This window comes from Mobula hypostoma, chromosome 16 (assembly GCF_963921235.1).
Source record: "Mobula hypostoma chromosome 16, sMobHyp1.1, whole genome shotgun sequence".
In the NCBI taxonomy this organism is placed as follows: Eukaryota; Metazoa; Chordata; class Chondrichthyes; order Myliobatiformes; family Myliobatidae; genus Mobula; species Mobula hypostoma.
Window position 1 is genome coordinate 51,805,676 of NC_086112.1, and position 20,712 is coordinate 51,826,387.

The 20,712-nt window shown below is 43.3% G+C and overlaps 1 protein-coding gene across 1 annotated transcript; it reads right to left on the reverse strand.

The window, feature by feature from the left end:
• Window positions 1-346: 346 nt before the first annotated feature.
• LOC134357489 (major intrinsically disordered NOTCH2-binding receptor 1-like) lies at window positions 347-6,160 on the reverse strand. Its single transcript, XM_063069116.1, has 3 exons — window positions 5,999-6,160; window positions 5,348-5,596; window positions 347-529 (listed from the first exon to the last, which is right to left on the reverse strand). The coding sequence occupies exons 1-3, from the start codon at window positions 6,158-6,160 to the stop codon at window positions 347-349; spliced, it is 594 nt and encodes a 197-aa protein (XP_062925186.1).
• Window positions 6,161-20,712: the final 14,552 nt, after the last annotated feature.

A 20,712-nucleotide genomic window follows, 5' to 3' on the forward strand; every position in this document is an offset into this window, starting at 1 on the left:
ATTGTTAATCAGCATTTTAATTTTGAGTGTTAGTTTAATACATGATAGTAATAATATGAATATAGTAAGAAGCTAATATTTTAATTGTTGAGGAGGGTGCGAGGGTGGAAGAGGGAGAGGATGATTGACAGCAATGGGATGCAAAGTTAAGGTAACCGGAATCACAAAATGATGGTGGAAAAGGATGGAGTTTACAGGGCTAACAGGGAAGAGCAGGGGAGTGAGATAAATTGGATACTCATTTGAAAAACTAGCCTTGTCAAATATGACCAGTGCTACTTTAAGAACCTATGTATAACATGAACAGGATTACTGAAGTTTTTTACACAAATCTACATTAACTAATTTAGTAGATGACAACAACTAATAGTACAGTAATTACAGTGATTAAAATGCAAGCCGCCAGAACTATCACAATTACTAATTTACAGCATTTGGCTCTTTCCAGTTCAGCCTCCTTCTTTTTCAGTAAAGAATCGTATCCTGGTGTATAAATGTCATCCAGCCAAAACTTCAGGTCATTGGGATCCTCCTGAATGAAAGTAAATCAAATCAAATGGTTGAAATCATTACAGATGCATCTTTTTGTTAAAAAAAGATTGCTCAGATGCAAGGAACGTGACTCTAGGTGTCAAAGCCAGAGCCCAATGGAAGTCGGGAAAGAGAGGATTGAAGGAGCATATCCGGACAAGGCCAGTCGTTTTGGGCTGTGCAGGCGCAAGAATAGTTGGCATCGGAGGTCTAAACTGAGCTGCAAATAGAAGGAGGCTAGACTCAAGCGGAGCAGCCATTGTTTGATTAAACTAGTGATAGAGTGTGAAGGCTTTGGCTCAACAGGCTTCAGCATGAACAGACAGAGGCACAGTTAAGAAGGGGCAAGACTTTTTCCTTTTTAGTGCAGAGTAGCCAGCTTCGAAAGCTCCTCCCGTCGGATGTGGGAATTCAGGATACCTGACAGTTTCCTTGATGGCTATATTTACGGGAAGTGCATCCAACACCAGCGGCTGACTGACCGGGTCAAGGAGTTGGAGCTGGAATTGGATATACTGTGAGTCATTCAGGAGGCTGAGGATATTATAAACGAGTCTTTTGAAAAGGTGGTCACACCCAGAGTGCAGGCTTCGGTGACCACCAAGAGAGGTAAGGGGATTAAGAAGTCGGTGCAGGGTTCCCCTGTGGCTATTCCCCTCAGCAACAACTATACCTCTTTAGATACTGCTGGGGCGGGATGACCCATTGGGGCATGGCGGCAGCTGCCAGGCTGGTGGCACTGTGGCCGGCTCTGAGGATTGACAGCAAAAGGTAAAGTCAAGCTGTGCTCTAGTTCTAGGCGACTCGAAAGTTAGGGGACAGGAAAAAGATTCTGTGGCCACAAAAGGAACACCAGGATAGTGACTTGCCTCCTTGGTGCTAGGGTCCAGGATGAATCGGAGTGGCTGCAGGATATTCTCAAGGGGGAGAGGGAACAGCCAGAAGTCATGGTGCATGTTGGAACCAATGACATAGGCAGAAAAGGGGAAGAGGTCCTATGCAGTGAGTATATAGATTTAGGAAAGAGGCCCAAGAGAAGGACCTCCAAGGTTGCAATCACTGGATTACTCCCTGTGCCATGGGCTAGTGCAGGTAGGAATGGGGTGTTAGCACAGATGTAAGAGTGGCTGCAGAGACGTACAGGGGACAGGGTTTCAAGTTCCTAGATCATTGGAACGTTTCCTGGGGAAGGGGTGATTGTGCAAGAGAGGACGGGTTGCACCTGAACTGGAGGAGAACCAATATCCTGGCTGCGAGATTTGCTCATGCTACTTGGGAGAGTTTAAAACTAGTTTTGCAGGGGGCTGGAAACCAGAACCCCAGGTCAGTAAGGGAAGGATCGGACCAGAAGACAGATGTCAGGGAAAGTTTTGAAAGGCAGAAATCGAAGTAACTGGTGTGATGGGTCGGATAGTTTGAAGTGTGTATATTTTAATGCTGGCTGGCTGGTGGTGTAGTGGCATCAGCACTGGACTTCAAAACAAATGGTCCCAAGTTCGAATCCGGCCAACTCAATGCACGCTTTCCATCCGTGCTGGGTTGAGGGTCAAGCTAGCAAATCGGCCTCATAATAAAACAGTCAACTGCTACGGAAATGGCAAAAATGCCGCCCAATGCGTCACAAGGTGTGAAAAGGAACAACATCGTATTTTAATGCTAGGAGTACTATGGGTAAGGGTGATGAACTTAGATCATGAATCAGTACAAGGATCTACTAAGTTGTAGCCATTACTGAAACTTGGTTGAGAGAGGGGTAGGAATGGGTAATTAATGTACCAGATTTTTGAAATTTTAGAGAAGATAGAGGAAGAAGTAAAGTGGGGGGGGGGGGATGTTGCACTACTAATCAGGGACTGTATCACAGCTGCAGTCAGAGGTCACATAATGGAGGGGGGGTCAGACACTGAGTCCGTTTAGGTGGAACTCAGGAATAGGAAGGGTGCAATCACACTGAAGGGATTGTATTACAGAACACCCCTCCCCCCTCCAATAGCCACCGGGACGTTGAGGAACAGATAGGAAATCAAATTAAGGGAATGTGTAAAAATAATGGGGTTGTTGTCATAGGTGATTTCAACTTCCCTAATATAAACTGGGACCTTCTTAGAGCAAGGGGTTTAGATGGAGAAGAATTTGTTGAGTGTATCCAGGAAGGTTTCTTAAATCAATATGTGGATGGTCCAATGAGAGGAGAGGCTGTACTGGACATGGTGTTGGGTAATGAGCCTGGCCAGCTGACTGACCTTTCAGTGGGCGAACAGCTAAGGAACAGTGCCCACAACTTTTTAACTATCAGGATAGCTATAGATAAGGATAGGTATGGTCCTTATGGGAGGGCTTTAAATTGGAGTAGGACAAATTACAGGAGCATTAGGCTGGAACTAAGAAACATTAATTGGGAACACCTTTTCTCTGGCAAGTCCACATCAGACATGTGGAGGGTATTTAAAGATCAATTACACAGAGTACAGAAAAGGTATGTTCCTGTCAGAAGGAAGGATGGGGATAGAAAGATAAGAGAACCTTGGACATCCAGAGAGGCGATGAATTTAGTCGAGAAGAAAAAGGGAAAGTGTGTAAAGCTTTGGAAGTTAGGATCAAATGAAGCACATGAAGAGTATAAAGAAGCTAGAAAAGAACCAAAGAAAAGAATTAGGAAAGCCAGGAGGGCCATAAAAAGTCCATTGGCAAGTAGGATTATGGTGAATCCCAAGGCATTCTATACATAGATCAAGAGCAAGAGGATCACTAGGGAGAGGATGGGACCATCAAGGATAAAGGGAGGAACATTTGCTTGGTTTTAGAGAAGGTGAGTGAGATCCTTAATGAGTACTTTGCTTCAGTTTTTATAAGGAAAAAGATATGGAGGACCAGGAGATCAGTGAGTATATAAATATGTTAGGACATTTAGAGTGTTTGATAGCTCTAGGCCTGTACTTGTTAGAGTTTAGAAGAATGACAGTGATCTCATTGGGTGGAGCTAAAGATGGCACCAGTGGGCAATTTCTCCCAGCTCATCAGCAAAACAATTGAATTCTTCCTATCTAATAGCTGTATTTTCCTTTTCAGGATGGCTTGTGTCCTAACAGGATCTTTGATCTAAGAACATAAGAAACCAGAGCAGGAGTAGGCCATCTGGCCCATCGAGCCTCCTCTGCCTTTCAATAAGATCATGGTTGATCTGGCCATGGACTCATCTCCACCTACCTGCCTTTTCCCCATAACCCTTAATTCTCCTACTAGGTAAAAATCTATCCAACCTTGTCTTAAATATATTTACTGAGGTAGCGTCCACTGCTTTGTTGGGCAGAGAATTCCACAGATTCACCATTCTTTGGGAAAAATAGTTCTTCCTCATCGCCATTCTAAATTTATTGCCCTGAACCTTGAGGCTGTGTCCCCTAGTTCTAGTTGCACCTACCAGTGGAAACAACTGCCTCTATCTTATCTATCTCTTTCATAATTTTATATATTTCTGTAGGATCTCCTCTCATCCTTCTGAATTCCAGCAAGTACAGTCACAGTCAACTCAATCTCTCCTCATAGTCTAACCCGCTCATCTCTAAAATCAACCTGGTGAACCTCCTCTGCACTGCCTCCAAAGCCAGTATATCCTTCCTCAAGTAAGGAGACCAGAACTGCGTGCAGTCCTCAGTACCATATATAGTTGCAGCATAACTTCCCTGCTCTTGAATTCTACAGGGACACTCAAAAAGCTGTGGTTCCGCATGACGATATGTTCCCGTTCTTGGAGCTCCCCAATCAGCCACCTGACATTCTCAACTTTCTGGCATACTGCTGGTAACTTCCAATGTGAAGACTGACACAAGACACTTATTCAGATCATCCGCCATATCTTTGCTCCCCATTATTACCTCTTCAGTGTTATTTTTCCAGCTATCTGATATTCACTCTCATCTCCCTTTTACTCTTTACTGTATATATCTGAAAAACAACTTTTAGTATCTGCTTTTATGTTATTGGCTAACTTAAGTTCATATTTAACCCTTTCTCTCATTGTTTTTTTAGTTGCCTTCTCTTAGTTATTAAAACAATTTTCAATCTTTTAACTTCCCACTGTTTTTACTATATTATATACCCCCTCTTTTATGCTGTCCTTGACTTCTCTTGTCAGCCATGGTTGCCTCAACCTCCCTTTAGAATACTTGTTCTCCTTTGGGATGTGTCTGTCCTGTGCCTTCTGAATTGCTCCTAGAAGCTCCAGCCATTGCTGTTCTCTGTTTTCCCTCCTAGTTTCCCCATCCGAACAACTTTGGCCAGCTCCTCTTTTGTACCCCTGCAATTCCCCTTACTCCATTGTAATACAGAGAAATCTAATTTTACCTTCTCCCTTTCAAACTGCAGGTGAATTCTATCATATTATGATAACTGTCTCCAGAGTGTTCCCTTACCTTAAATTCTCTAATCCAATCTAACACAACACTCAACCCAGAATTGCCTTTTCCCCAGCGAGCTCAACTTCAAGCTACTCTCCTCCACATGGCATAATGCTCACTGCGTTCTGGGGTCTACCATGCATTCACTTCACTGTCTGTTTCTTGCACTCCCCTGAACTAGATACTTAATCTATTTTGCAAACACACCAAAATATTCTTTCTAAATCCTTTTACTATCATGTTGTCTCTCTTCTTTTGTTTGAAAAGTTTTTATAATCAATCAATGATTCCAAGCCTCTGCTGCTCTAAGAATTCTCAATCAATTCTATGTCCAATTTACATTATGATATTTGATAAAAGAGCAATGGAAATTAATGTATTAGTATCTGTCCATCGTGATTTTTTCTATAATATATCACCTTGTTTAGATGCATTGCTAAGTTTGTTTGCATTGATTGTCTGTCATAGTCCTGAATTGTCCAAGAAGGTTGAGCCTTGCTCTGTCCCCAGCCTTCAACTAGCCTACAGTCTTTGTACAGAGGATTCTTCTTAATGGTTGACTTCAAGGTTAGAGGAGTGATATGTTGGTTCAGTACTTCATCGATGAGAACCGGGGAGTCATCCTTCCACTGCAAGCCGACCGTTCCTGCTAACTTTTGGTGCTTACTCTGGAAGACAGTGCATTAACTGCATTATTATCAGAATTAATTTGTGATCTGTTAAAATCCATTGATTTATATCATACAGTAAATCAGATGCAATTAATGTTTCTTTTTCAGTAATGGTTGGAAGCGTCGAGCTGATTTTTAAAAAAATTTAGCGCACTGATACAGCTAATTGTTAGTAGTTGCAAGGATCAATTGTATTCAATTCCACTCAGTTTATTTGTGCAACCTGGTCATGTTTGTAACTAAGGGGTCATTTACAGCAGAAGTTTCCATCCTTATTATTTAAGCAAAATTATTTTAATTACAATGTTAAAGAATATTAGAACAAAATTCTGCAAAGACTTATTTTCATTTCTCATCACAAGAATTAAGACACTGATCAGAATCATTCAAAACTCCTACCTGTGAATAGACTTGGTTGTGCCACTGCTGACTGTGCAGAACTGCTCCAGAGAGACCCATGAAACCAACTGGACCAAAACCAGGTCTTGTACTCAATGCCTTTACATCTAACTGCAGAAATTTATCAGGATGATTGTTATTTGGCAAGACAGATAAGTCCATGTTTCACTCTAATATTGCACTCCAGTCACACGTTGGTTCTGACAAGCAATACGCTCACTTCTAAATTATGCAATAACCATTGAATGTTTAGGTAGAAAGCTGAAACACCATCTGTCTAAAGAGCTCCTCATGAATAATGCACACCTTTTGTTGATGGATCACATGTCATAGATTACGTGATGGTTTTGAGGCATTATGTAAGGATTGGATGGAGTTGGTGGAAATGAGGAGTTTCCAGCTGTTGATTGGTTGAATGGTCTAAGAATGAAGTGTGTGAACACAAGATCGGGTGTTATTAGCTCCTCACTAAGCTTACTATAAGGGAGACAGGACTGTTACCTGAGCAATATTTGCAGCAATATTTCAATAGCACCTTTCATTCACAGGGATGGGAATCTTTAAGTAACTGTAGGAATGGCCAAACTGACAGTTCTCTATGATTAAGTAAGTCCATCTGACCTTTACGAGCATTACAAGTAAGACAAAGAATATTTAATCAGATACTCATCTATTTTGTGTCACCTTAAAAAGCTGATTATGTTGTATTAGTTAATGTATTGTCCCTGCCCGTTTTCCCTCTCCTGCATATATTTTCCATGCTACAGCGACAGATTCCGTGGACTAGAAAGATTGCTGCATAATTACTTACAAAACTCTTTAACAAGTAACCAAAAAAATTAAATATTTAATTTTCAAATGACATATTTTATCTTGGAAAAAATAAAGGTTTTGCATCTTATCCAAAATCTTATAATTAAGCTTTTTGCAACAAGGAAATGTTATTGGCATTTCAATTGGTATTTCAAACATGACTATGAATATACAAACTTATTCTATATTTCCTGCTGGTATCAAGAGGAAATATTTCTACATGGTTCTCTTGAAAGTCCACCTCCTCCAACTTTATTTACTGCATTCAGTGCTCCCAATGTGTCCTCCTCTGCACTGGTGAGACCAAGTTCAGACTCTGTGACAGGGTTGCAATGTGCCTGTGCTCTGTCTGTAATGGCCATCCCAAGCTCCTTTTCCCATTCCCACACTGATCTATCAGTCCTTCGCCTTCCTTACTGCCAGGGTGAAGAAAGCAGAAAGGCAAATCGTGTATTTCCTGGATGATCTACAACCCAATAATATGCGCATTGAATTTTCCATTTTCAAGATATCTTTACCTCCTGTGTTTCCCTCCCTCTTCGTCTGATCCATTTTCAGTCCTCCCATTTTTGTTCTCATTCCCATATCCACCCTACCCCCACCCAGCCGCCATTCCCTATGTTTTTAAATATTTTCAACCCACTCACTATCCACACACTTTTCCCTCCTTATCTCCTCCCCCACCTGGGTCTATCTCCCCTTCATCTCTCCCTTAATTGTTCCTATTATCACCTTCCTTACTTATTAGAATCCAGTGCTTGTGACATTTGTGACCTAGTTTATCATCCAGTGGCCTCTGCCTTCCATCTCCAGCCGCCACCCCCACCCCCGTCCATGAACCTGACTCCATCTACCCATTATCCTTCACCCCTCTTTAGTCTACATGTCAGCCCTGACTTCATCCCTCCCGGTCTCACCTTTATACTTGCAATCTTTGCTCTCTATGCTCAATCTTGATGTTGGATCTTAACCCAAAACACTGTCAATTCCTCCCCAGGGAACTTTGAAGAAGAGGAGGTGCTGCACAATGACACATTGTAAGTTTAGGCTCCTGCACAATGCCCGCCTTTCACTTACCCTGTTGTTCCTGATTTTCTCTACTTTCTTTGCTGTTTCCTCATGAGAAAGACGCCTAAAGATTAGCTTTGCTTGTTACATGTACGTCGATGCAAACAGTGAAATGTGTCATTTGCGTCATATCAATGTTAAATAGGGTACCATGAACAATTCTGATTTGATGGAGACAGCCATGAGAGCACGGAGGAACATCTGGAGTAACTTCTGAAATGCCCGGTTTGCGCCACTGCTACTGTGCGATGGAGAATCTCTGGAGGGAAGGCCCCAAAATCCCCAGCTTTGCCTGCTGCTGGCGGCTGGAGTTGGGGTCGAAGCGCTCGGCAGAGATGGTGCTTGCTGCTTGGTGTCGGAGGGCTGGTCGGAGCTCGAAGTTTTTGGACGACTCAGAGTCGGACTGTGGTCGGGCATGGCAGGGAGAGTTTTCTTCCTTCTCCCGTCTGCGTGAGATGTGGGACTTTCGAGAAACTTTGAACTTTTTTACCGTGCTCATGGCCTGTTCTTCATCAAGTTACGGTATTGCTTGCACTGTTGTAACTATATGTTATAATTATGTGGTTTTTGTCAGTTTTTCAGTCTTGGTCTGTCCTGTGTTTCTGTGATACCACACCGGAGGAATATTGTATCATTTCTTAATGCATGCATTACTAAATGACAATAAAAGGGGACTGTGTGTCCTCATAATCTAATCTAATCTAATCTGCAACAATTATGCTGGGCATCTCGCAAGTGCTGCTATGCTTCCGGCACCAATATAACAAGCCCACAACTCGCTCACCCTAACCGTACTTCCTTGGAATATGGGAGGAAGATATGAGCACACACAGGAAACCCATGCTGACTGCAGAGAGAACATGCAAGCTTCTTACAGACAGTGGCAGGAATCGAACCCTGATCTCACATCTGGCACTGTAATAGTGTTACACTGACCGCTCTTCTCCAGTGTCGAAGGCAGAACACAATGACTGGAATGAACTCTCTCCAAAAGAAATCAGAACCAACCTAGAACCAACACAAAGGTATTGACTGTGGTGAAAATTCAATTGTGGAATGCAGAAAGCATGATCAGAAGTGAATCAACAGTTTAAATTAGCAAACAATTTGAAACTGCTGAAATATGATGTAATCTCTTTCCTAACTAATCGCGCAAAGTATTACAAATCAAGTTTATTGCAACATGTCACAAAAGGGTCACTGAGCAGGCATACTGCAATGTTAATAAACCATTGAAAATACTAGTATAATTATGAAAAAGATGTAGCATATGCAAGGATCAATGCACACATTGCCAGATTTATTCATCCATTTTTGACCGAGAACCAACTCCGGCGTTAATGAATTTTTTACCTTTTTTATTTTAGGAATTGGCTCAATGCTGACATCAGGTATCCAGGCAATATGTCCTATTGCCTTAAATTTGCCTTATAGTCCCAGTCTTTGTACCCTGTAGACAGAGGTGGAGGAAAATAACGAAGATAATGTACATTTAATAAGAAGCAAGTTAATGAATTTTGGCTCATTTATTGCCAACTTTCTCTTTTGTTATAATTTTGGAACAAAGTGCAGTTTTCCCAGAGTGTTTTATAAACTTCTGGTGTTTTCAGGCCTGCACGTGTAGGCTCCTTCCAGTCTCCAGCCAGCTAACAAAAGTCACCTGCCACTTGTTTCCAACTCATCACCTCATCAGCCAGCTCTCATCCACAATTCTTATTCACTCACATGAACCAACCAGTTTCAACCAAGTTTTCAATTGCCTTGTTGTGCTAAGTATCTGTTCTCTCTTGTGGCCTCTCATGGCTTGTAATTTTGCAGTTTATTAGTAAGATGTTACTTATTGCTAAGATGTCTCTGCTGCTCTGCTTTTGGGTTAAATCTCCTCTACATTTCCTGACAGGTTGAGTGACCCAATGATTGACCCGGCAGAGTATGCGTGCCTAAAGGTGGTTGTCTGTTGACAGGAGCACCTGATCCCAAACCAGCAGGAAGCCACTCTCAACCAAGTCTCTGCCTCGATACCGCAACCATGTGCCAGTTAACCTCCTCTCTCTGAGCCATGGAGTCCAGTGCCCAAACACACTGATGGGTCCACAGCCTGATGGTGTATTTTCCTGTCCCAGTGTGTCTTAGACTTTGAGCTCCAGCCTTCTCTGTATTCTATAGAATGAGCAAGATTGCCATTGTCATCTCTCTCTTCACTGGGTGAGCTCTGACCTGGTCTGCTACTAAATGGGACAATAAAAACCATCATTTAGATTAGACTGTGAGGACACTCAGTCCTCATTTATTGTCATTTAGAAATGCATGCATTAAAAAATGATACAATGTTCCTCCAGTATGATATCACAGAAGCACAAGACAGACCAAGACTAAAACTGACAAAAACCACATAATTATAACATATAGTTACAACAGTGCAAAGCAATACCGTAATTTGATAAGAGCAGACCATGAGCACAGTAAAAAGCAGTCTCAAAGTCCCGATAGCCCCAACATCTCACGCAGACGGTAGAAGGGAGAAACTCTCCCTGCCATGAGCTTCCAGTGCCGCAAACTTGCCGATGCAGCACCCTGGAAGCACCCGACCACAGTCCGACTCTGATTCCATCTGAAAACTTCGAGCCTCCGACCAGCCCTCCGACACCGAGCATCGAGCACCATCTCTGACGAGCGCTTCGACCCCAACCCCAGCCGCCAAGCAACAGGCAAAGTCGAGGATTCGGGGCCTTCCCCTCTGGACATTTCGGATCACACAGTAGCAGCAGCAGCGAAACAGGCATTTCAGAAGTTTCACCGTATGTTCCTCCGTGCTCTCATGTCTGTCTCCCTCAAATCAGGATTGTGCACGGCATCCTACTTGACAGATAACAAATATTCATCACCGGAGAGGCCGCCCGTGCTGCATCGTGCTGCCATCTTCTCCTCCCGCAATAAAAATGAACGATTCACCACTGCGTGTGCTGGATTTTCTACCATTTGGGAAGTGGAACAGGGTAGCGGATCAGATACTTCACCTGCGTTAAGGCTCACACTCAGTGCTGGATTACACCGTGGAATTCAGTCAGGAGCCTTGTTGCAGAGTGCAGCTGGAATGCAGAAGCATTGCTGGCCCGTTACCATCACGGCCACTCAGTGCATTAAAAGGACAATATGTCTATCAGCAAGATGCCCACAGACCTCAAAAGCCTCATCACCTTGGCCCTCCAAATTGACAAGTATCTTATACAGTGATGCTCCAGATCATCAGCCAGAAGGGTAATTCTGTTCCCAGAACCATTTCAGGCTGCAGGATCTCAATTGGCAATTGGTCCACATCCCCTGCAGATAGGGAGAGCACTCTTAAGCCCCCATAAGCATGAGAGTTGGTGGGGAAACAGCTTGTGCACTTACTGCAGATCTGCCAGTCATCCACACATCAAATCCCTGCTGCATCCGTGAAGAAGACACCACCAGGTAGAGATGAGGCCCCTTCATCTCTTGTTCCAGCACCATAGCCCGACCTACACCCTCTGTGCCCCTCTACACCCCGATAGCTCTACACACACAGAAGATTCCAGCCAGCAGGCAGCTTTCTAGACCAGATTCTGTGTGTGCAGCTTAGATTCCCCACCCAACCTGTTGCTAACTCTGCTGCATCATGGCCATTGAGGGATGTCCCTTGGGGTCTGGGATCGTCAGAGTGAGCCCACAGCCAATGCACATCAGCATTAAGGAACATCTTGTTGTTCTCCTTATTGACTCACCCAACACTCCTCTCATCTTGGGTTACCCCTGCTCTCCACTCACGCCCCTCACTTTGCCTGGTCATCTGGTTCACTGCTGAGCTGGGGACCCACCTACCTGTAGCCTCAGTTGGCCTTACCCCATAAAGTCATGGAGATGGAGGAAACTCTCGACCTCACCAAACTTCCAGCGGTATCACGACATAGCCATTGCCTTCAGTAAAAGGGAAACCAGCACCCCACTACTTCACAGTCCTGATGACCTCATCCTGGGTAACACTACCCACCAAAGCCATCCATTCTCCCTCTTCCGTCCTGATGCCCAAGCTGAGAACAACTACATCACCAAAGCATGACAGCATAGCTTTATTTGACCATCCCACTCCCCAGCCAGTGCAGGATTCTTCGTTGTCAAAAAGAAAGATGGGGGTCTTCATCCCTGCATTGACTACCGTGGACCGAACAAGAATGGCTATTCTCTCCCATTGATGGATAGTGCATTCAGAACACACCACGGGGCCCAGATCTTCACCAAACTGGATCTATGGTGCGCGTACAACCTGATCTGCATCCGCCAGAGAGATGAGTGTAAGATGGCATTCATAGCAACTGCTGGCTACTACGAGTACTTTCGGATCTTACTGCAGTTCATCTGTTTTCCAAGCCTTCATCAATGAGATCCTCCGAGACATGCTACACGCGTATCTGTTCCTCTACTTCAACGACATCCTCATCTTCTTCAAGGACCCCAAGACCACATCTGTCACACTATACAGTCGTACAGTGACTCCTCTGCACTGCAAATTAGAAAAATGCTAGTTTCACACCCCAGTCGTTTCCTTTTTGGGAAAGTCCTTTCATCCCAAGACATAACCATGGACCCAGAGGAAGTGTGCGCTGACATTGAATTTCCACAACAGCACTCCCTCAAGCAGCTACAATACTTCTTCGGCTTTTCCAACTTATATGGCCGTTTCATCAGGTGCTACAGCCAAATTGCTGCTCCTCTCACCTCCCTCACCCAATCACTACCTCACGGATAACCTGCTCTGCTGCTGCAGACCATGCGTTTATAGGAGCTCCAGAGATACTTCACCACTGCTTCCATTCTCCACCATCCGAACCCCTCTGGACCTTTTGTGGTAGAGGTGGGTGTACCTGATGTGGTCGCTAGGGCCATCCTCTCCCAGTGCGGACTGGATGGGAAGGCACACACTGTTGCTGCCTTCTTGCACAAATTTAAAGCTACACAGTGCTGTTATGGAGTAGGAGACAGGGAGTTAGTCACCATTAAATGGACCTTGGAGGAATGGAGACATTGGCTGATAGAAAATACCGAGCCCTTCCTGATTTGGACTGACCATCAGAAACGGGTATCTAACTGACCCACTACCTCAACCCAGGTCAGGCTGCCTGGGCCTTCTTCTTCAAGCTATTAAACTCACCATGTCCTCCAGGCCTGGCTCCAAGAATACTAAGGTGGATGCCCTGTTATGTCAGTTCGACCCAGCTGAAATGGAGATCGATCCTTAGCCCAACATTCCATCCTCCCAGATCTTCGCCCTGTTCATCTGGGACCCTGAGAACCAGATTCACAAGAGCATAAGCCTATTCTGGCCAACACACCTGACAACTGCATGTACGTGCAGGTGGCCATGGGCTCTTGGGCACTCCAGTAATCATGAGCCACATGATGGAACCTGGATTTTCTGCGACACCAGTTCTGGTAGTCCATTGTAATCACAGATGTACACCAGTTCACCACAGCCTATCCTCAATGTACCCAGTTCAATTCCTCCACCCAGCAGCTCCCTGGGCTCCTGCAGCCCCTGCCGGTCCCTCGACACCAGTGGTCCCACATCGCCATGGATGTCAACATGAATTGCGGCCTCAGTGATCATGACATTGGTGGACTGGTTCTTCAAGGTAGCCACTTCATTGTTCCCCTTAAACATCCCTCAGCTGCTGAGACTTCAGACCTGGTTCTCCAACATGTAGTTCATCTCCATGGTTTCTCCCAGGATATTGTGTTAGACTGGGGCCCACAATTCATCTGCTTCTGGCAAGCCTTCTGCTCCCTCCTCTGCACTTCAGTGAATTTGTCCTTTGGCTGTATAGTGTTATTACTGTGTAGCAAAGAGGACAATATGGGTGTTCCCAAACCAGAAACCATGTATGCACTGGGAGATCCACTCTCTGCTGAAGTCTTGAACGGCACTTCAAAGCAGAGAAACAAGAAATCAAGATACTACTTCTATAAAACTATCCAGGATGCCAAGAGACAATGCCAGTCCAAAACTGAGTCCCAGACCAGCCGTCACTTATGGCATGGCATACAGTACATGCTACGCAAAATAGTCAAGCATCATTGCCAACAACAGCACTCTCCTTCCCAATAAGCTCAACATATTTTTTTTGCATGTTTTGAACAGAAGACTAGAATGTCACCACTCGCCCTGACAATCTCCAATGCATCTGAACCCACAGTTACTGTTCTGGATGTAAGATCAACCTTCTGGAGAGTGAACCCACAGAAAGCATCTGGCCCAGATGGTGCGAGATTAGATCTTGCTCGGGTTAGCTGGTGTGGTTATTTGCAGACATTTTTAACCTCTCCTTGATTCAATACGATCTTCCCACCTTCTTAAAGACCATTACAATCCCAGAACCTAAGGAAATCAAGGTAACATGCCCAACTAACCACTGTCAGGTGGCTCTGTTGGTCGCCATCATGAATTGTTTCAAGAAGCTGGTTATGTCACACATCAGCTCCAGCCTCCCTCACAAACTTGACCAACTGTACTTCACCTACTGCTGAAACAGATCTACGGCAGACACCATTTTGCTAGTCATTCACTCATCCCTGAAGCATCTGGATAGTAACGACAGTTACACTAGGCTATTGTTTATTGACTATAGCTCTGCTTTCAGTCCTATAATTCCAAACAAACTTATCTCCGGTCTTCTAAACCTGGGCCTTAATACCTCTCTTTGCAACTGGATCCTTGACTTCCTGACCAACAGACCGCAATCAGTAAGGACAGGCAATAATGCTTCTGCCATGATTACCCTCAACACTGATCCCACACAAAGCTGCGTCCTCAGCTCTTACTCTACTCCCAATACACACATGGCCAGGTGGCCAGATTCTGCTCTAACTCAACTTACAAGAAGGGTTCCCTACCTTTTTTATGCCATGGACCAATACCATTAAGCGAGGGGTCTGTAGACCCAAGGTTGGGAACCCCTGATCAATTTTGCAGATGATACCACTGCAGTGGATTATCTCAAATAACAATGAGTCGGAGTACAGGAAAGAGATTTACAGCTTAGTGACATGGGTTTTGTTTTGCTGTTGTCATTTTGTTTTGTCACTGTTGTTGCTTGTGGTGTTCTGCTGAAAACTGTAGGCATTCTATGTTGGCGCCAGGACATGTGGGAACTCTTGGGTGCTGCCCCCAGCACATCCCTTAGGTTTTTAATGCAAATGATACATTTCACTGTATGTTTTGATGTACATGTAACAAATAAAACTGAATCTGAGGATACCATCAACAGGGCACTTAAAGGAATAGGATAAGAGCGGACTATGAGCCAATTACGGGAAATGTTATGAATGCAGTCTGTCCGAGGCTTGAAAAATTTAAAGCTCATTCCTAAGGTTTACTGCAATTTTATTGCCGTTTCAGTTGTTTTCCATTTTTCAATGGCAGGTCTTTGATGATTTTCCACTCACAGCAAAAGACATTGCCGTCTGTACAGAGGAAGAAATTGCATGAAAATGCCTTTTCAAGATGGAATGAGGAAATTGGATCCCTCTGGAAAAGAGCATGAGAAATGAGTCGGGTTGCCTGAAATGGGACTGATGTGATTCAGGGAGAAGCTCCTCAGTCACTGGAAGTACCGACTGAAGGGCACCCTGGAAATGTTTATTTGTGACAGACAGGACATGCAAAATGATGGTAGTGGTCATCAGCAAACTGCAGTGTAAATTTTAATTTGAGAATGATAATAATATTACCTTTTACAAATCTAATTGTATCGGCTTGAGGAGCTAGAACATGGACCAGTACAGCACAGGAAGAGGCACTTTGGCCAACAGTGTTGTACCAAACTAATATGGCTAATGATGCCTAATGACACTAATCTTTTCTGCCTGCATGTGGTCAATATCTCTCCACTCTCTACCCTTTAATGATAAAGCCTTTTACACACTGCTATCATATCTAAAGACAGATGGATGGACTATAGCCTCTTCCTATATTCATTGATATATACCCAAAACTTTGATGATTCCTTTCTCCTAAAGATGCTACTCAACCTATAAACACATGCGATCTGCAGTTGCTGGAAATCTTGAGCAACACACACACACCCAAAATGCAGGAGGAACTCAGTAAGTTAGGCAGAATCAATGGAGGGGCATAAACAGTTGACATTTTGGGTCAAGACCCTTCATCAGGACTGGACAGTAAGGGGGCAGAAGACAAAATAAGAAGGTTGTGGCAGGGGAAGAGGTTCAACTTGGCAGATGATAGGTGAAACCAGGTGATGGGGAAGGTGGATGGGTGGGGGAGGGACAGTTAAAGTAAGAAGGTGGGAGGGGTAGGTGGAAAAGGTAAAAGGCTGAAGAATGAGGGAACTATTTCTGAACCCCTATTGTGTATTTCTTTATCAACACCATGAATCCACCATTTTCTGATTTCAACATCCTTTTCAAAGTAGTCTTTGATTAACTGCTGCTTTAGTTTTCGTCTTCATTTGCAGGAATGTGATAATCTGCCTCAATGACATTTGTCCAATAAAATATTTGTCCACCATGATGAAATGCTTTGAAGGGTTGGTCATGAAATATATCAACTACTGCCTGAGAAGTGATCTGGATCTACTCCAATTTGCCAACCGTCTCAGCAGGTCAACAGCAGCTGCTAGTTCATTGGCCCTTCAATAAGTTGTGGAACACCTAGATAATGAGGATGCATATGTCCGGATGCTGTTTGTTGATTACAGTTTGGTATTCAATACTATCAACCTCTTGAAACACATCACTAAGCCTCAGTACTTCCCTGTGCAATAGGATCCTCCATTTCCTCACTTGCAGACTGCAGTTAATACAGATTGGCAATAACATCTCCTCCACAATCACCATCAACACAGATACACCACAGGGCAGTGTGTTTAACTCCCTGTTCAAATGACATTATACCTATGATTGTGTGGCTGCATACAGTTCCAATGCTGTATTTAAGTTTGCTGATGACAGCCCTATGGTTAGCTGAATTAAAAGTGGTGATGAATCATCATGTAGAAAGGAAATTGAAGGTCTTGTTGAGTGGTGCCACAGCAACCATTCATTCAACATCAGAAAAACCAGAGCACAAATCTCAACTACAGGAGGAAGAAAGAGGAGGTCCTGTTGGGTTCTGTTCATTTGGGTTATGTAAGCACTCAGTCGGGATGTTCACTTTCCTTGTTATGGGCCTGTGCATGAGGGTGATTGGGGGAATGTTGGGTAAGAAGATGACAGCCTGGTGTACTAAATGTGAACAGAGAAAGTAAAGTTATTACAATGAAAGAAAGCCTTTGTTGTTTGAATGTTAACGTTGGTAGCAGAGGATGGTTAAAAACAATAAGGTTCCATTGGCATTCGATGAGAACAAGCTGGAAAAATGAGATTGGAGTATGGACTTGGGTTACTGAGCTTGAGAAGAAGTAGGACCTTGCAGTTGTACTGTCACTTTTGGGAAGAGTGAGAGAGACTCTGATAGGAATTTCAGTGGAAGACTTGAACAAAGATGACAGTATGACTGCACTAATAAATGCACTTGAATCAGTTTATCTGATGGGAGAAAAGGATTGGATTTATGAGGCATACTCAGATTTTGATAAAATTTCCAGAGATACTTTTACAAATATGACTGATTATATTAATGATTTTGAACACAAGTACAGATACAAAATGGAACTTCCTGATGCAGTATTAGCTGTCAAATCATTGGATATTGTGTTTCTAGACATAAAGGACAGATAGTTAGCATTAACTGCATGTACAGAACTTACATTTACATCTATGAAAGTGGCATAGAAGAGGATTTTTGAAATTAAGGTTGCAAGACAACAATTGGAATTAGTTGGAGTCAGAAAATGGCATACTTTACTGAGCAGAAATGAGAGAGGAGCAAGCATATATCCCAGAGTGATCAGATGAGGATACTATTACCTGGCACAAATCCACTAGATAAATATGGCATGAGTTCGAAATGTGCTGTTTTTCAAAGTACTTACCACTGGGCAATAAACTGTCCATGCAGAACCGATTAAGCTAACCGAAGAAAACAACAAATCTGAAGATGTAGAAGAATGCTATGTAATATTGCTTGCAAAGGCATCACTTACCACTGCAGAGATTTTGATAATAGAATCTCTAGGATCTGCTGTCATTGATACAGCATGCGCACATACTGTGTGTGGAGAAAAATGGCTTGATAGCTATGTAAGTGAATTAAACAAGAATGAAGTGCATAAACTGGTGAACACAGATACACAAAGCATTCAGATTTGGAGATGGAAGGATCATTTATTCTGCTAGAGAGTGAAAATTCCTGCAAAAATTGGGCAGGCAAAATGTTACACCTAAAAAGGAGTGGTACCAGTGTACATTCCATTACAGTTGAGTGAAACTTCCCGACAGAAAGTGGGGGCAGTGCTGGAGATGGAGAATGACCAAGCAATACTGTTCCAGCAGCCAGTGTCTTGAACTCACCAGCACTGAACTTTGTGTGAACATTTTAGAGAAAGGCATCACTGAGAATCCATGTGAGAATAGGCACAGAGATCATGACCCCAGACGAGAAGCACAAAGCATTGCTCAAGCTTCACAAGCAGTTTGGATTTGCTTTGACTGATAGACTTCAGAAACTGCCCGGGAAACGAAGATGCAGTTTACTTTTCCATTCTAAAGCAGATAGTTGACAGCTGTGAGACATGCCAAAGGCTTGGCAAGTCCAAACCTAAGCCTACAGTTGGTCTGCCACTAGCATCTGAATACAATGAAACAGTAGCCGTGGACCGACATGAACTTGAGTAAGGAGTGTGGTATCTTCATATCATTGATGAGTTCACATGCCTTAATGCTGGTAGCATTGCAAACACAAAGAAACCCTCAGAGGTAGTAAAAAAAAATTCAGCCATTCCTGGATAAGTGCATGGCCCATCTCAAAAATTATTCAGTGAAAATGGAGGTGAATTTAATAATGATGAATCCAGAGATATAGCGGAGAACTTCAACATTGAAACAAAGACAACAGCATCAGACAGTTCTTGGAGTAATGAACTTCTGGAGAGACACAATGAAGTGCTTACTGAAATAATGCTGAAGGTGAAGAAGAGCAATAGCTGTGATTGGAACACAGCTACGGAGTGGACCCTCATGGTGAAGAATATCATGCACATGGCTCTAGCCTGTATCAGTTCGAGTTCAACCAGAATCCAAACCTTCCCTCTGTACTGGTTGACAGACCACCTGTTCTAGAGGGCACTACATGGAGTGAACGGGTTGGGAAGCACATTTCAGCACCTCATGCATCAAGGAAGGCTTTCATTGAAGCAGAGTGTTCAGAAAGAATTTGAAGAGCACTGAGGGCACAGCTCCGTCCTACAGATGAGAAATATGAGAAAGGCGGCAAAGTGCATTGTAAAAGGCGAGACTATACAGAATGGAAAGGTCCTGGAGTTGTTACTGGTCAGGATAGAGTTGTGGTATTCGTGAGACAAGGAGGTATGTATGTGAGAGTGCATCATTCCAGACTACTTAAAGCAGAAACGGAAGACGATCAGAACTTTGTAGAGAATGACACAAAAATGAAGTGCATTTACCTGCTACAGTGTCACAAAGCAGAGACAGAGCTGAGAAGAGTACAGCTGAGGACCCCACAGAGTTGCTCAACAGTGCTGAAGAGAGTGCAGTTGGGTACTCAACAGACTGGAATAGGAATCATCATGTGCCAAGACAACATGGCAGCTTCAGTCTTAAAACAGGACAAACTGTGAGACTTATAGACTAAAACAATGGTATCTCATACAAAGTTGAAATCTTAGGAGGAGCAGGCAAAGCCACTGGGAGAATCAAAAGTTGGTATAACTCGAAATATCTAGAACCAGTCATTGTCACTGACTCTGCAGTGTCTGTTGACATGTCATGTGTAGACAGACTTCATATTGAACCAAGTAAAGATCAGGTTGGACTATCTGGGAAATGTCAAGGTGAAGATGTCCTAGAAACTAAGGAGATGTCAATTGAATCTGCTAAAAACAGAATGAAATCAGAATTCTGAGAAATAATGGAGTGTTTGAGGAAGTCAGCGACACTAGCCAAAAGACAGTGTCTACAAGATGGGTGTGCATCCTGAAAGAAATCTCGACAGGAATTACACCCCAAACGCACGTCTGATGGTTAGATGTTTTGAGGAACTGAACATAAAAGAACTCCAAAAAGACTTACCAATATGTGCATCAGAGTCTCTCCAATAAGTTCTCATAGTGATATGCCCAAAGCATTGGCAACCTCATTGCATAGACATAAAATCTGCATTCTTACAGGGATTGGAACTGTCATGTGACATTTACATTCAAACCCTGCCTGAAGACAGTAGTGAAGGAACACTGTGGAAACTCAAAAAGTATATGTATGGTCTAGCAGATTCATCACTTTACTGGTATAAAAGAGTCAAGGAAATAATGTTGATAACAGGTGGAAAGATGTCACAAGTGGATCCAACTGTTTTTTTACTAGTAAGATTCAGAATGTCATGTAATTGGAGTACTTGCCTGTCACATAGATAACTTTATATGGGGAAGCTCACAAACTTTGCCACAACAGTCATCCCTTCAGGTTGAGCATGAGGAATATGAAAGATTCTGCTATGTAGGGATAGACATCATTGTTGTTGATGGAACAGTACAAATGCACCAAGAAAGCTACATCAGGGATCTTCGGATAATCCGCATGGAATCTTCACATGCACCCCTCAGTGAAGCTGAAGCTGAGCAAGTCAGGTCAAAGATAGGTCAAATTCTATGGGTGGCAACTCAGAACAGGCCTGACAGCAT

Excerpts from the sequence above, each read along its gene's own strand:
- LOC134357489 (XM_063069116.1), bottom strand. The coding sequence starts at position 6,160 with ATGGACTTATCTGTCTTGCCAAATAACAATCATCCTGATAAATTTCTG. Across the intron at positions 5,597-5,998 it reads ACAACCAAGTCTATTCACAG|AGTAAGCACCAAAAGTTAGC; the intron begins GTAGGAGTTTTG and ends ACTGTCTTCCAG. Across the intron at positions 530-5,347 it reads TAGCAATGCATCTAAACAAG|GATCCCAATGACCTGAAGTT; the intron begins GTGATATATTAT and ends TTCATTCAGGAG.